Below are 15,394 nucleotides of genomic sequence, written 5' to 3'. Positions count from 1 at the left end.
AAAAAATAGTACTAGAATTGATGAGTTTAAACATAAATATAAAGGTATGTGTCAATCAAGATATATTCAAGAACAGGCTTAATGATTAATTAGATGGAACATTGTGGGTGTGGTGTATGAATGTTAACACTTTGTAATAATTCTTTAATATATTACTTGTGTGGTGTAGAAGATAATTATTTAAGAATGTAATTATGTAAGAATGTTAACACTCTGTTATAATTTTTTAGTATATTACTTGTGTGGTGTGGAAGAGAATTATTTATGTAGAGATACTGCTTGCAAACCACTGATGGTAAGATGATGTCATGGGGTAGGACTGGATAAGTCTGACTTCTTCCTACTCCATTCAAGCATGTACTAGGTATAAGCAAATTGATATTGGATTAGCATTTGTTGGATATGTGTAAAATTATGTGTGTTGTCATATCAACTGTCTTTACGTGCTTGAAAGAATAAATTAATAAATCAAATCAAAACAAGATAACTTGATGCCTCATTCTTGAGACACTACTTAATGGTATAAAAACATACGGTTATATAAAATTACCTTAACACATTTTAATGCATTAAAACAGATATAACAATCTGAATCATTTTGCACAAGTACTTCTACTTTCGATTCTTTAAGTATATTTTTGTTTTTCTACTTTTTAAGATGTAAAGACGTATTTTTATGCTGTGGTACTGCTACTTTTACTTCTCCCAACACATCCAGAAACAGAACTGCATGTCACTATATTTTACTGCCGAGTAGCTGTAGTGAAACTGTTCACTTACTGTGCAACAAAGTACAGAGTGTGACCTGTCTCTATTTGCATATAAAACCCCGCAGCCATCAGATCATACAGTTTCATAGATTTCTGTTGACAATAAGCTTACCATCAACTGCTGTCAGTCAGCCACTAGTTTCATTCAAATTGCAGCTCTACGCAGATTAACATCCACTCTGCGTATCCTTATCCGGTGTGCAGTCCTCTCGCTATCTCTCTGACTCATACACGTCTCTTCTGCTACCACACAAACACACACAAGCTGCAAACTGTCACCAGACCCAGGTCATAAATATTTCAGGGTATGTTCTGTTTAAACTTTAATGCTACCCTATTGCACAGCCCAACAAGTGCATGCATATTCACTGAGTGTACACTTTTCTTATTGAGATCTATAGTTCATCACTGTGCATGCTCCACCTGTTGAATGTCTGCCAGTGTCAAAACTGTGATGCTTATGGTCTTTTCTGTCAAGAAGACACAAACTACTGAATGTGTATCCACCATGATCCTGATGTAGCTGGAAATAAAACAGCCACTGTTCTAGCTCATGACACTTAATCCAACACTCTGCCTACTGTACTGTGTTTAAAGGTGAAGCTGATATATATAACAGCAGAAGAAAACACAGTTGCAGCCCATGTTCTGGATGGTTTCTACATTTCACAATTAAAGGTACAAGGTGAAGCTGATATATGTAACAGCAGAAGAAAACACAGTTGCAGCCCATGTTCTGGATGGTTTCTATATTTCACAATTAAAGGTACAGTAGGCTGCCTAATGTCTTTTTAGCCTAGTGAGACTCAGAACAAATGGACACCATCAGCCCTGTTTCCTAAAGCCTCTGTGCAAGCTACAGATACCTGATTGAAACAAACTGCAGCTTCCAGTCTGAAGCTAGGTTAGTTGACTTACAGTAAACATGTCAGTCCAGTAGAAGCTCTGGTTACTGCTGATGTGACACAAAGGACTGACGTTACACAAAGCTGCAGTTCCTCCCAAATTAAAATCATTTTAATTCAACACAAAGGTAAAGTCCTGACCATGCTAGGTGGCTAATGCTACCAAAACAAACAGGTTAGCTTTAGATGCTAACACATCCAGAAGGAAGAAGGCCACATCTGAATCCAGTCTGAGTCCTCTGGCTGCTTTTAACCCTCTCCATGTCAAACAACCAAACCCATATTAACCCTGGTTGTTGCTCTTTCTTTGTCCTACTCTCTCTGTGCTAAAGACGCCACCTCTTCAGTCTGGCAGCCGCTGGTTCAGACTTTTAGCTGCCCAGAGCTCCTCCATGGCTGTTTGACATGACTACTGGTTGGGAAAACCCTTCTTCTAACCTTGGCTAGGCGGCAGGCGGGGCTGATTTACAGACCGTACTTTGACAACACAGGGTGGAGAAGCTGGAATAACAACAGGAGGCTGTAGGCAACAGAGGGTCATGGAGGGGGGTGTAGCTGAGAGACACCAGGTCCCACTGTCACTGGGTTTATTAGACAATGTGTAAAATCTTATTTAATGTACCATGAAGCTACAGTGACAATTCAAATGTGATACCTCCACTTCCTTACAGAGCTTTTATTAACCGACACAGGAACCTAATGTCTAATTAACCCACAGGGAAATAGGCCAAGACAGACACAATCTGATTCATGACTGGGAGTGATGAAATTTAGCAGGAAAGCTGCCAACAGGATCCTAGTTCCACATGTCGCCATTATGGCACCATATGATTTCATGAAGAATTGAAGCGATCAAAGCTCCAGTTTCTCCACAGACAGAAGTGTGTGTGCCAACAAATGACAGGAAAATGGCAGCACAGCAGGGTTTCTGCAGTCATGTCTGTGTGTTAATGGGGCTTCGTGAATGATTATTTTTTTTTATCCATCTGAATGGTCAAACTGTGCCAAACTGAGCATCTTTCTTCACACACTGAGGCGAGAAAGGTGGCATTTTTAAAAATTTATGTAATAAATGGAAGAATTAGTAGTAACAGTGGCCATGTACTGTGTTTGTATATGTCTCAATATGCATCTTTCAGTTACTGAATTTTATACACATTCCATCAAAAGAAAATGAATTGGATGATTCCTAACTATTTATGTATTTACATATTAAAATGTCTGATGTGCTGATTTACTCTATGAAACATCAAAAATGCTGATTACATTAGCCTAGGGCGCAAGGTGTCGCCATTAAGAAGGAGGTTTATTTATTTATTGTCATTGTGACACGTACAATGAAATTATGTTTGGAGCTGAGGGCCCTGGGACGCTCTGTGCATAATCTTCTGTCACTCAAGTAATCAATGGATAATCTAAAAATTTCAGCTCTAATGAAACTGCAGTTTATCTGCTGCCGATGTTTAGCACACCTGTTGAGATGGCTACAGGCCTGCAGTGGGAGGCAGGCACTGAAGGGCCAAGAAGCACGTGATCAAATCCATGCTTTCACCATGACAAAACTCTGAACACAAAATAACTGCAGGCCTAAAAGTGATAGAGTGACAGTAAAACATGTTCTCTCATTCACTTCCCTGTTTCTGAGAAGTGGCTTGAAAGTGTCACTCAAATTTTATATTCTGGTTTTAATACAGCATGAATTATCTCTGGTTACACTGACTTCAATCTAATTTCAGGGTTATGCCAAATTACGGTACGTATTTACTATCCAACCTATTACAGCATAGAAATCAAACACCTATTTGTAAAAAGGAACAACACGTAAACTGGGGTTTAGTTTATTGCTATGTACATGTTACCTTTATGAGTCTGTAAAGGAACTGGCGTTTAAACCAGTAGTGGAAGAAGAACACTTGTGTTGTTTGGCATTCAGTGTGGGTGGCAAAGTAGGAATATCATTGTGCAGGGAAACACGTTTCCATACTGTGTATACGACAATAAACACTTAGTCAGCGCTTTTACTCTAGTATAACTATTAACACAACATTGTTAAACTAACCCATTAAAAGTCACTGTCCTGCATTAAAAATCTTACTTATATAAAGGTTCAATGTTTTTAAAGTATAAAAAGTAAAATGACTCATTCTGCAGTAAAATTACAACATGGTGAATATTTATCTAATACTGAGGCAATAATATGTAAGAAATACGGTATTTTACTGTTGCAGCTGGTCAGTGGGAAACTATTTTAACTACTGTACACCAGTTAGATAGTTCAGTCCAGTGGGGGTCAGGCCCCTGCAAAGGCTTGTAAAATAAACTGGTTGTGATTTGATAAATGGGGAGGAAAAATAGAAAATGATGCACAAATTTGTGCTAATAGAATACTGCGGATTTTATTTGATGTTTGAATTTTTCTAAAATAGTATAGTATTTTTTTTTTTTTGCACAATCTTGTAATGTAACTGTAGCTGTCAGATAAAGGCAGTAACAAGTACAATATGTCCCTGTGAAATGCAATGGAGTACAAGTATAGAGTGGCATTAAATAGAAATGCTTAAGTAAAGTATAAGTAGCCTAACTCAAACCTGTACTCTAGTAACATTACAGAACTTGAGTAAATAGTTACTTTCCACGAATGGTTAAAATTCAAAGCTACATTATGAAGAAAACGACAGCGTTTAAATAAACACCAAGTCCCAGTAACAGGTAACACCTTCTGTATAAACAGGAAGGCTAACACAAGTCTAAACTAGCTAACACATAAGAACATATTGTCACTCTAATCAAGCAAAGTGTAAAAATAAAACCTGCCAGCAAGTGAATTAACGTTTGTGTCAGCAAGCATCTATAACATCAGTTTAACACAGAACATCCAGTGTCAGATTTGCTGGGTTAAGCAGCCTGTTATTAATCTGGAATAATGCATTAGCATGCTAACGCGGCTACCGTTGCTAGCTAAGGTTACCTGAAACGGGTTGCTAAAGTCCGGGTCCACGAACGGGTTGCTGTCGAAATCTGACATTCTCCTGAGTTGTTACGTTTAAATGTCTCAAAGATAATAATTCTAGTCAAAGTTAGAGCTAGCTACTTAAAAACAAGAGTCGCTATGAAACAGGCGGAGAAAACGACACGGTCGGAGGTGAACACAAGTGTTGACTGTATCCAAAGATGCTAACGAGTCGATAAGTAGGATTGATCACCAGCAGTGGATCAAATGTGACTCAACGACACGCCACCCACACCAGGCGGAAGTAAAGAAACATCACATCCTAGATTAAAAAAAACAAATGACAAAAAGACTAGCCGGCCCATTTTTGCGAATGGATAGTGATGGAAAACAGTATTCAGATATATTGCTTAAGTAGTCTTAAAGTAAAAATACAGTAAAATATTCTTTAAAATAGGATACATGTCCTTCGTTCAAAATGGTACTTAAGCAAAATACACAAGTTTTAGCATCAGAATCTCAGAATCAGAATCAGCTTTATTGGACAGGTGTGTCGAACACACGAGGAATCTGACTGGTACATCGGCTCTCGATGTGCATGTACATATCCCCATGCAAGGGGCAAGCAAACAGTAAACCAGCATAAGGCTGTGTAATATAACAAAATAAGCAGTATTAACAAGCAGTAAACAATGCAGACAGACAAAGGAATGCTCATTGAAATGAGATAAATAGGAATAAAATACAGTACTTAAAAATGGAGACCTGTAGGGATCTATATAATCTGTACAATGCATATTTACAGGTATTGCACTGAGGGTTATTGTCCAGTCATACTGTCGTGGGACAAGTGTTCATCAGAGTGACAGCCCGGGGGAAGAAACTGTCCTTGTGCCTGGTTGTCTTGGTGTACAATGACCTGTAACGCCGTCCAGAGGGGAGGAGTTCAAACAGATTGTATCCCGGGTGTGAGGGGTCAGCAGTGATCTTCTCCCGGGTGTGAGGGGTCTGCAGTGACCTTGACAGACAGGCACAGAGAGAACACTGGACCTCTGCAGACACACACCCATGCTCACACCTCTTCCTAAAGACTGAGATTTGCACTGAGCTGCACTTTATAATGTTACTACACTCTTTTGCTGCTAACATGCTGCTGACCTGATTAGGTCCCGTACATCCTTCTTTATTAGTTCATGCTTTTATATTGACTTGTACAATTTTGTGTTATGTAAATAATGTGTCTTTTAAGCCAAAGAGCTCCCGGAAAAAATCGTTGTGCGAGGCATAATGACAATAAAGATTCTTGACTTGACTACATGTAGTGGGATAAAACGTACTGAAATGTAATGAAGTCGAAGTATGAAGTAGCAGATAATGGAAATTTCAAGTGTAGTACAAATAGCTTAGTAGGCTAACACATTTATTTTGCGTTTTCTATTCCAATTCTATCTCAGATAGGAACCGAGGCTTTACGTCCATAGATCTAGATGTTATAAACAAGCAGTGAGGGTGCAAAAGCAGAAAATAGTAAACAATCTTTTCTAGTTATTACATCTCTATGTCTTGTCCGCCGCTGAAGCTCTGTCATGTGACACTAACTTGTCCACCTCACACTTCCGCTACTGCGTATGAAAAAGTTGGGTGAATTAGAGAAGTTTGACTTTGTAGCATTTTCAAAACGATACGTTACACTGCCTTAGTCTTTCATTTATGAAGCATTTATAGCTCGAAAGAGTAGTAGAACAGGTTTACTTATCGGGTACTTGTTTAAAAGTTGAACATGTCCACGAGCGTCTTGTACAATGACCAAGGAGGAGCGGAGGCTGCGGTGGAAGCAGGGCTGGAGAGCACCCCGACCTCCTCCAGCACAGGAGCTGCTTTCAGACTCGTCCACGCTGACTTTAAAAAGTAAGATAGCTTAGCATGTGTTCCGTCTGCTGTCAGCCAGGCTAATTGTAGGTACAGTTAAGCGGTTATAGTGAACTTTATGCAGCTGGCTCTCTGTGTAGCTGACCTGAAAAGTGAACACTGAGACCCTGCAGTAACAATACGCTGTGTAGTGGTGGCAAAAGACGGTTAGCTGTTTGACATGGTACTGCTGACTGTGTAACTGTCATGTACAGCCAGTCTCATTTCAGACCACGTTTGTGGTGTATATCAGATACATGCTGTTTTGTTCCATTTAACGTCTGTGTATCAGTATTTACCCGTCGAGATAAACCCAGGTCAAGTCAAGTCAGACCTCCTGGGGCTGCTGGGGCAAGATTTTGGGCTTGACCCCCACTATACAGGCACCCCTAAACCAACCAGTTAGCTTTGAAGGATTAAGATAAAATGGGCCTCTGTGCACAGACATACGTAAATAATAAGCAATTACACACGGCGGGGCTTAGGAGGAAGAGTGGGTCATCCTCTAAACAGAATGGTTGGTGGTTTGATCCCTGGTTTAAATGAGCTAGGGCAGGTCACTGATCCCCAGGTTGCTCCCTGTGGCCCTCTGTGTGTGAGAACATGAGTCATGTTAAATGTGTTTGGATTTAGGTGTAAACCACCGGTTTTTAATTAGAAAGCAAAGTCTCTATCTTAATGTGTGGCTGGGGGTAGATGGGGAAAATCATGATCTGTACTTGAAAATACTTATTTGATATTTGCGCTAATAGAATTTGTTAAGGCCTAAGGATTTGTGAACCTAACACTTTATTTCGGACATGTCAGTTTGGGTGCCCGGGGCTCTGTGTTTGTGGCACCATGTCACAGTTACCTTCTGTATCATTTCATCACCACCATATTTAACATTTCTGTGTTGTAAAACTGAAACTGGACTGTCAGTATTTCAGACACCCGACACTAGAGGGCAGCCAATCATCAGTGTAACCATCCTTTGCATTTTATAATTTCTTGTAAAACCAGTGATTAGGTATCTTAGCTGCTTCTGATTAATGCTACACACCACACTTGCTCTACAGGTGCAGACCAAGCAATGACCTCAGAGTTATTGTAGTAGACTTTTTGTACTGATTCAAATAAGCATTTGGGCTGTTGATAAATCTCCTGAAGTCTGGCCTTGGCCTTGTTTCAGTAGTTGAGGACATATTGAGAGCCTGTTCGGCTAAATCAAGTTATGTCACATGGCAACTTTTCAGCCAATTTGACCTGTTGAATATTAGACTGACACATTTACTGCTAGGCAGTTAACACTAGCTTCAGACTAGAGGCTTCATTTTGTATAGTTTGTTGCAACTGTAGTTGACGTTGTTGTTAGGAAACAGGGCATGATGGGAGGGACAAAGAGCAGTGAGGAGCAGCTTATGGTGTCAGTTTGTTTTGAGTCTCACTAGATCCTCTAGGCTGAAAAGACATTTGGCACAGGAGCTTTAACTGAGGTTTGTCTTATTTATTATTAATATAATGGCCAATATAAATAATAACCTGTCAGAAAATGTATTACAATCCAAGAAAAGCTATTCCTATGTCTTCTTTTTCCACATTTTAAGTACCTTTTCTGACTGCTAACATTACTGCAGACTTGTGCTGAGTCAAACTTTCCATTTGGCAGACTGCTAAATGCCTCTGGTAGACTGTTATAAAGTAAAGTACTGTGATGAGATCCAAAGCAGTTTCTGGCTAATCAAGCTCCACATGGAGACACTCATCTCTGCAGTCCATCAGCCCTTCATACCTCACATGAAGAGCTGCGTATGATTGCCTTCAATTCTAACTCTGTTGCTAATGGGCAGAAACACACTAATACGATCTGACTTGTTTGTCCAGCTCCTAAAAATTGTGCTGAAATGCAGAGCTGCAGTAATGAGAAACCATGACCATATAATCAAATACATTTTGTTTTCACATACAACAGCATTGCATAAACTGAAATGGATACACATGTGGCCCATTTCTGAAAAGTGCCATAGCTAATGTACATAATATATACAGTGGGTACAGAAAGTATTCAGACCCCCTTAAATTTTCCACTCTTTGTTATATTGCAGCCATATGCTAAAATCATTTAAGTTCATTCATTTTTTTCCTCATTAATGTACACACAGCACCCCATATTGACAGAAAAACACAGAATGTTTGACATTTTTGCAGATTTATTAAAAAAGAAAAACAAATATCACATGGTCTCATAAGTATTCAGACCCTTTGCTCAGTATTTAGTAGAAGCACCCTTTTGAGCTAATACAGCCATGAGTCTTTTTGGGAATGATGCAACAAGTTTTTCACACCTGCATTTGGGGATCCTCTGCCATTCCTCCTTGCAGATCCTCTCCAGTTCTGTCAGGTTGGATGGTAAACATTGGTGGACAGCCATTTTCAGGTCTCTCCAGAGATGCTCAATTGGGTTTAAATCAGGGCTCTGGCTGGGCCATTCAAGAACAGTCACAGAGTTGTTGTAAAGCCACTCCTTCATTATTTTAGCTGTGTGCTTAGGGTCATTGTCTTGTTGGAAGGTGAACCTTCGGCCCAGTATGAGGTTCTGAGCACTCTGGAGAAGGTTTTCGTCCAGGATATCCCTGTACTTGGCCGCATTCACCCTTCCCTCCATTGCAACCAGTCGTCCTGTCCCTGCAGCTGAAAAACACCCCCATAGCATGATGCTGCCACCACCATGCTTCACTATTGAGACTGTATTGGACAGGTGATGAGCAGTGCCTGGTTTTCTCCACACATACCGCTTAGAATTAAGGCCAAAAAGTTCTATCTTGGTCTCATCAGACCAGAGAATCGTATTTCTCACCATCTTGGAGTCCTTCAGGTGTTTTTTAGCAAACTCCATGCAGACTTTCATGGGTCTTGCACTGAGGAGAGGCTTCCGTCGGGCCACTCTGCCATAAAGCCCCGACTGGTGGGGGGCTGCAGTGATGGTTGACTTTCTACAACTTTCTCCCATCTCCCGACTGCATCTCTGGAGCTCAGCCACAGTCATCTTTGGGTTCTTCTGTACCTCTCTCACCAAGGCTCTTGTTCCCCGATAGCTCAGTTTGGCCGGATGGCCAGCTCTAGGAAGGGTTCTGGTCGTCCCAAACGTCTTCCATTTAAGGATTATGGAGGCCCCTGTGCTCTTAGGAACCTTAAGTGCAGCAGACATTTTTTTTGTAACCTTGGCCAGATCTGTGCTTTGCCACAATTCTGTCTCTGAGCTCTTCAGGCAGTTCCTTTGACTTCATGATTCTCATTTGCTCTGACATGCACTGTGAGCTGTAGGGTCTTATATAGACAGGTGTGTGGCTTTTCCTAATCACGTCCAATCAGTATAATCAAACACAGCTGGACTCAAATGAAGGTGTAGAACCATCTCTGGGATGATCAGAAGAAATGGACAGCACCTAAGTTAAATATATGAGTGTCACAGCAAAGGGTCTGAATACTTATGACCATGTGATATTTCAGTTTTTCTTTTTTAATAAATCTGCAAAAATGTCAAACATTCTGTGTTTTTCTGTCAATATGGGGTGCTGTGTGTACATTAATGAGGAAAAAAATGAACTTAAATGATTTTAGCATATGGCTGCAATATAACAATATAACAGCTAACATTATATTGCTATTCATTACCTCTTTATACACCAGCACTTGTTGGATACCCGTAGGAATATAAACTGTTTATTGAAGGTTTATATAATTGCTAAATAGTTGAGGTAGAGTGAGTTACCTCTTAACTGAACCAATAATAGTGAATAATAATGAAAACTGCAGTTTTGGTGAATGAAGACATTAAGATGTCAGGTTGGTTGGTCAGTCCCACAGAAAATATGAGACAAAACTTTACCCTTGTGCCATTCACATCTTTAAGGGTGTTTCCTGGCATTGAGCTTGTTACTGTTATCTTTGATGTAAGCCTTCCAAACCTGGCAGCGTATGTATCCTTAAGTGGATGATTGTGCAATGCAGGTGATGATAAGTAGCTCAGTGTTTACCCACCACTGTAGATAAGGCCCTCCTTTTCCCCCTAGAGGGAAGTGACCACAGTCACACAGAGACGGAGTCACATGCACAGCCAGAAGGCAGGTGAAATAGTTTCCAGAGAAAGACCTACACGTGTAAGAAGAAAGAGGGAACAAAGTTAAGAAGACTGGGCCTCAGCTGAGCAGCAGGTGGTTTCAGGAGAAATTTGGACTACAGGAGAAGAAGAGAGGTCTAACCCGAGTGAGAGGGCACTGCCCTCAAGCATAGGGATGACTTGCCAACAGTGAGTTGACCCGGCATCTTGTGACTGTTGCCCAAGAGAAGAGGAAGGGAGCAGTGAATGACAGAGCCGGTGGAGCCTGTGCTGTTTTCCCACTGCTCTGAGCTTTGACAGTTATGAAAAGGATGAGAAGACGACTGTAAATACAGCCCAAAGAACACGGCACACAGCCTGAAGCAAAATAATTATTCAGTTTCACTTGTGGCTTACTGGAAATACAGTTACGTTTGTGGATTATTTTGTAGATGACAAACACACACACGAGTGCAGGATTCTGTTGAAGAGAGTTTTTTGGCTGCTGTGGAGGAAAGTTGCCATGGATGTAGGTTTCTCTTTGTGCTCGGAGGCAGTGGGAGCTATGAGGACGGTGCTGATGTCCGCTGAGAACTTACAGCTCACTCTGAAGACTGAGCTGACTCAGGAAGAACAGGCCCTCACACACAGCAGCGGTGGCCGTGTGGAGACGGGGACAGCTGGGTACTGTAGTGAGATCACCCACACCGCTGTGACAGTGACGCACTGTAAACTTGTTTTACTTGGTGACATATGTTTTATTTTAGCTTTCGCAGCGTTTGCCAGCTTGATAGCCAAGTTTGCCATGTCTCCTTGGTTTGTTGTTTCAGAGGAAGATAAAACGCTCTTTACAGTAAAATAATGTTCTGAAATAATTAATCTCTAAATATTTAGTACACCGTATTACACTGAATCTTCAGATTATTGTTGCAGACTCTTAAATTTTCTTTTCTTTCTGGACATGTATGCCACAAACATCCTGTTGTATAGTTTGACAATGGCAGTGTGTGTCAGTGTTGGCCAAGGAATGAGAAGTGTAATATGTGAGTGTGGAGCACTTTAGGCAGAATGGTTGAGATTCTGCTGTTACACTGGTAAAGATAATGTTCTTGCTGTTTAGTCGGGGGCTATGTCAGTCAACCGTTTGGCTCCTTCTGACCTATTGGAGCCAGAGTGACCCTTGCACATGTACCTTCTAATCTGACGCTGACAGAGGTCTGGCACTCGTGGAGGTTTCACAGAATCTTTAGGCAGGCTCTGCCTTCTGAAACTGATTAGTCAAGTCAGCTGAGCAGTCTTTACCTTGTCTAATGTGGACCAGAATAGGACTGATGATATTTTCTTCCCCCAGAAATGAAGACCTTAAAGAGATGTTGGAGAGCAACAAAGAGTCGCTCAAACTGGATGCTATGAAAAGGATTGTTGAGGTGAGTGCACCTTAAAACCTTTCTTTTTGAATTACAGTTGTCTGTCTTGTTGTGGCTGTTGAGTGTAATATTAGTGACAACATCAGTGGATAAATGTTTTTGTTGTTTGATTTACTTTCAGCTGATTGCCAAAGGGAAAAATGCATCGGAGCTGTTTCCTGCTGTTGTGAAGAATGTTGCGAGTAAGAACATTGAGGTATGACATGATAGTATTTAGAAATATATCACAGGAAAACATCATTGTTCCTGTTACTGCAGCTGGCTGTTATGAGTCATTTTATTCTCATGTCACGCAGCAGATGGGTTCTCTGCATGACGTAACAGAGGAAACGTCCTCTACAGAACAGTAGAGATTGGCTTCATTTGGAAGCTTTTCCTTAATTTATTTGGTCAGTTAATTTTGTTTTTTGAACATTTTGCTTTCATTTTTATACAGAGTACAGAAAGGAGACTCTTGTGGGTTTTACTTATTTTAATGAATTACAAAAAGAGAAGAAGAAAAGGAGTGCAGTATAAAACAAAACAACATGAACGAATTGGGCTCGTGGCAGAGTTAACATCTGCTTTTCTAAAAAGTTGACCCATGTTTGGAGAAATATTTGAGGAGCACCTTTATACACATATGTAAATTTGAGTTTGTTTACATGTTGTGAATGAGTAGAGGCGTCTTCTTTTAGCCACTTGATGTACGTTTTTAGCAGCTGTCATGGTGTGGTATGATTCAAGATTATGTTATGGAGAGATCTCTTAATGACAGTATGAAGAGGAGGAATGATTAAAAAAATAAGGTGATAGGTGAATAATGCTTTAAGACAGACTATGTACTATAGTATACTATAGACTCTGTTACTCTGTGTGTGTGTGTGTGTGTGTGTGTGTGTGAGTGTGTGTGTGTGTGTGTGTATATATAGATAGATATATTTGCTATACTCTTATTTTTATGCTGCTAATTTTTTATATGCTTTTATTTCTTGTGTTTTAGTCTTAAACCTTTATACGTTTCTTTATTTTCGGTGCTGCGATTTTGATAATCATTACTGTTGCTGCTGAATACCTGAATTTCCCTCGGGATCAATAAAGTATCTATCTATCTGTCCGTCCAGTCCGTCCGAACCTCCGTGTAGTGTATTCTCTTCACTCATCATTGCAGCTTTGAGAACAACCAGGTCATGTGTGATGTTTCCAGTCTGAGGTCTGGTGTAATGTTAAAGCTACCAGTCCCCTCAGGTGCAGAGTAAATCCTGTGGAGGATTTTGAAATTGCATAACTTAGATTTTGTGTTTCACACTGACAAGTAGGTCAGACCAATGTTCTGTCTTCTGATTGAAATCCAATATCTTTAACTAGAGCAGTATTAGTCTTGTTATTTGCAATTAGAAGATTACACAGTAAGTTATTGTTGAGTATGTTTTATGACTATCCATTTGTGTGCAGTAACTCAAGTTGTATTAGTTTTGACCTCTTTAGAGAATCCACCTGTGATCCAGTGAAACTCCTCTTCCATGAGAGAAAAATGTCAAATATATTCCCTTAAAACCAGTTTGTTGGACCATTAGATCATATATGAAAGGTCTTTTTTAAATAAAATAAAAAAACATAGTTCCCAGCTGGTTTTACTATTGCAAATCATAAGTTGGTGCAGCATCATAAAGGTACTGTAAGACACTGTCAGCCTGTGTTAATACTTCACTAAATCATCTAATGTGTCAGCCATGAACGATTCGTGCACAGACTATTCTAGTGCATTTCCAAAACACCAAGCAACAGCTCAAGAGGGGTTCCCATGCCCAGAGCCTGTGAATATTGATTAGCAGCAGCAGAATAATCAGGTAGCATGAGGGGCGGCATGTGAGCAGGGGGCCTGGAGCCGAGCGCCGTGTGCAAGGCATACAGCCGAAACACCTCATGGCAGGGTAGAGGAGCAGGTGGGTGGATGTAATTGGCAGAAGAGAGCCCACAGTCACGTCTCCTCTCTCCCAACGCATACACACCAGCTGTTAAGCTAGTGTGAGGTCTTGGTCTATGCTACCTCTCCGTTTCTTTTCCTAGCTCTTACACACACTACTCACCTGCAGTATATTGCACTAGAAATGGTCTGTTCTGTGTTCCCATCCTCTCCCCTTTCTCCTGGTCACTGTGAGCTGCCACCGATTCCCACTAATTGGAAAACAGCACAAGAGCATTCAGGTTACTGACAGCGTTGCATGATTTAATATCAGTTCTCTTCATTTTCTTTAATCATTGCTGCACCACATATCAGACTTGAATATGTTTGCATGTTTTGCCACACTTTTGAATATTTTTAAGTCCATATACAAGTTTTCAAGTAGAGAAATTATAAAATCTCATTTGATGCTGAGCAAGTTTCACTTGTAGAGTCCTTAATCATCTGCTTAACTGTTTGAAATGAAATCAGTCGAGCACTTTGTGGTCATATAAAGCAGATCCTTGAGGGCAGATGGGTTGTCTCCTTTTTATAGTGAGTAATGCCATTAATTCCAGCGGTAATGACCAGAACGATGATTGAGAACTCTGGTGCACTGCTGCAGGTCAATACTCCACTGCATTAGAAAGCATGGTGCTGATTACTGGATAAAGCTTTTGGTGATCGCGCCTAAAATGTAAGCGTTCCCCTGACCTCGAACTTAAAACAGTTTTTAAATTAAATTATAAATACTCAAGTAAATCATAACTTTTCATAACCACTTTTCTTGCAGGTGCACTGTTTATAAATCTGCAGCTTTTATAGGCAGCAAGCACCTCTGGTTTTTTTTTCTTGCCTCTTTCTGAATAGCTTATGTGAATCAGCAGAGGAGCAACCTTTGGCCTCCAATCAGACATGTCAGAAAGCAGGGCAAATATTATCTCAGGCTTTCCTGCAAGAAAAGAAGAGGCGTGGAAGCCAAAACACAAAATGACGGGGCAAATAAATCAAAGGCTGTTCTGAAAGGAACAAAAATCCATAACCTCACTCCTGTGCCTCAAACAACACTGGACTGAGTCTGCAGCTAGTGATATCAAGACAGGAAAAACCTTCTATACCAGCTTTTTCTTTCACCCCTTGAAAAAATAAACTTAGGTTTCCCACAGAAAAACTGAACTAAAGGTGGGACTCTCTCAGTTGTTTAAACATTATTGTTCATTACTTTTCCATCTCCAGTCTTTTACTGGCTGTTTAAAAAAAAAAAAGAACAGCCAGAGTGTCCTCTAACATCTGTTTGGTTAAACTTTTTGCATTCTCCTTGTTTTACTGGCTTTTTAAAAAAAAAAAAGAACAGCCAGAGTGTCCTCTAACATCTGTTTGGTTAAACTTTTTGCATTCTCCTTGTGTTGCCTTAGCTCTGCTTTACAGCTGG

At 40.3% G+C, this 15,394-nt stretch overlaps 2 protein-coding genes across 2 annotated transcripts in view; one reads left to right on the top strand and one right to left on the bottom strand.

The window, feature by feature from the left end:
* LOC109951789 (secretory carrier-associated membrane protein 1-like) overlaps nt 1-4,900 on the bottom strand; it is an 11,765-nt gene extending 6,865 nt beyond the window's left edge. Inside the window, exon 1 of the mRNA XM_020586472.1 lies at nt 4,644-4,900. Within this exon, the coding sequence (XP_020442128.1) occupies nt 4,644-4,700 (57 nt within the window). The 5' untranslated portion in view covers nt 4,701-4,900. The remainder of the gene's footprint in view (nt 1-4,643) is intronic.
* A 1,318-nt stretch (nt 4,901-6,218) lies between these two features.
* ap3b1a (adaptor related protein complex 3 subunit beta 1a) overlaps nt 6,219-15,394 on the top strand; it is a 48,214-nt gene continuing 39,038 nt past the window's right edge. Inside the window, exons 1-3 of the mRNA XM_020586475.1 lie at nt 6,219-6,533; nt 11,963-12,038; nt 12,160-12,234. Coding sequence (XP_020442131.1) covers nt 6,406-6,533; nt 11,963-12,038; nt 12,160-12,234 — 279 coding nt within the window. The 5' untranslated portion in view covers nt 6,219-6,405. The remainder of the gene's footprint in view (nt 6,534-11,962; nt 12,039-12,159; nt 12,235-15,394) is intronic.

The sequence above is a fragment of the Monopterus albus genome, unplaced genomic scaffold (assembly GCF_001952655.1).
Source record: "Monopterus albus unplaced genomic scaffold, M_albus_1.0 scaffold408.1, whole genome shotgun sequence".
Lineage (NCBI taxonomy): Eukaryota > Metazoa > Chordata > Actinopteri > Synbranchiformes > Synbranchidae > Monopterus > Monopterus albus.
The sequence above is the reverse complement of the archived record's forward strand: the minus strand, read 5'-3'. Positions and strand labels throughout refer to the sequence as shown.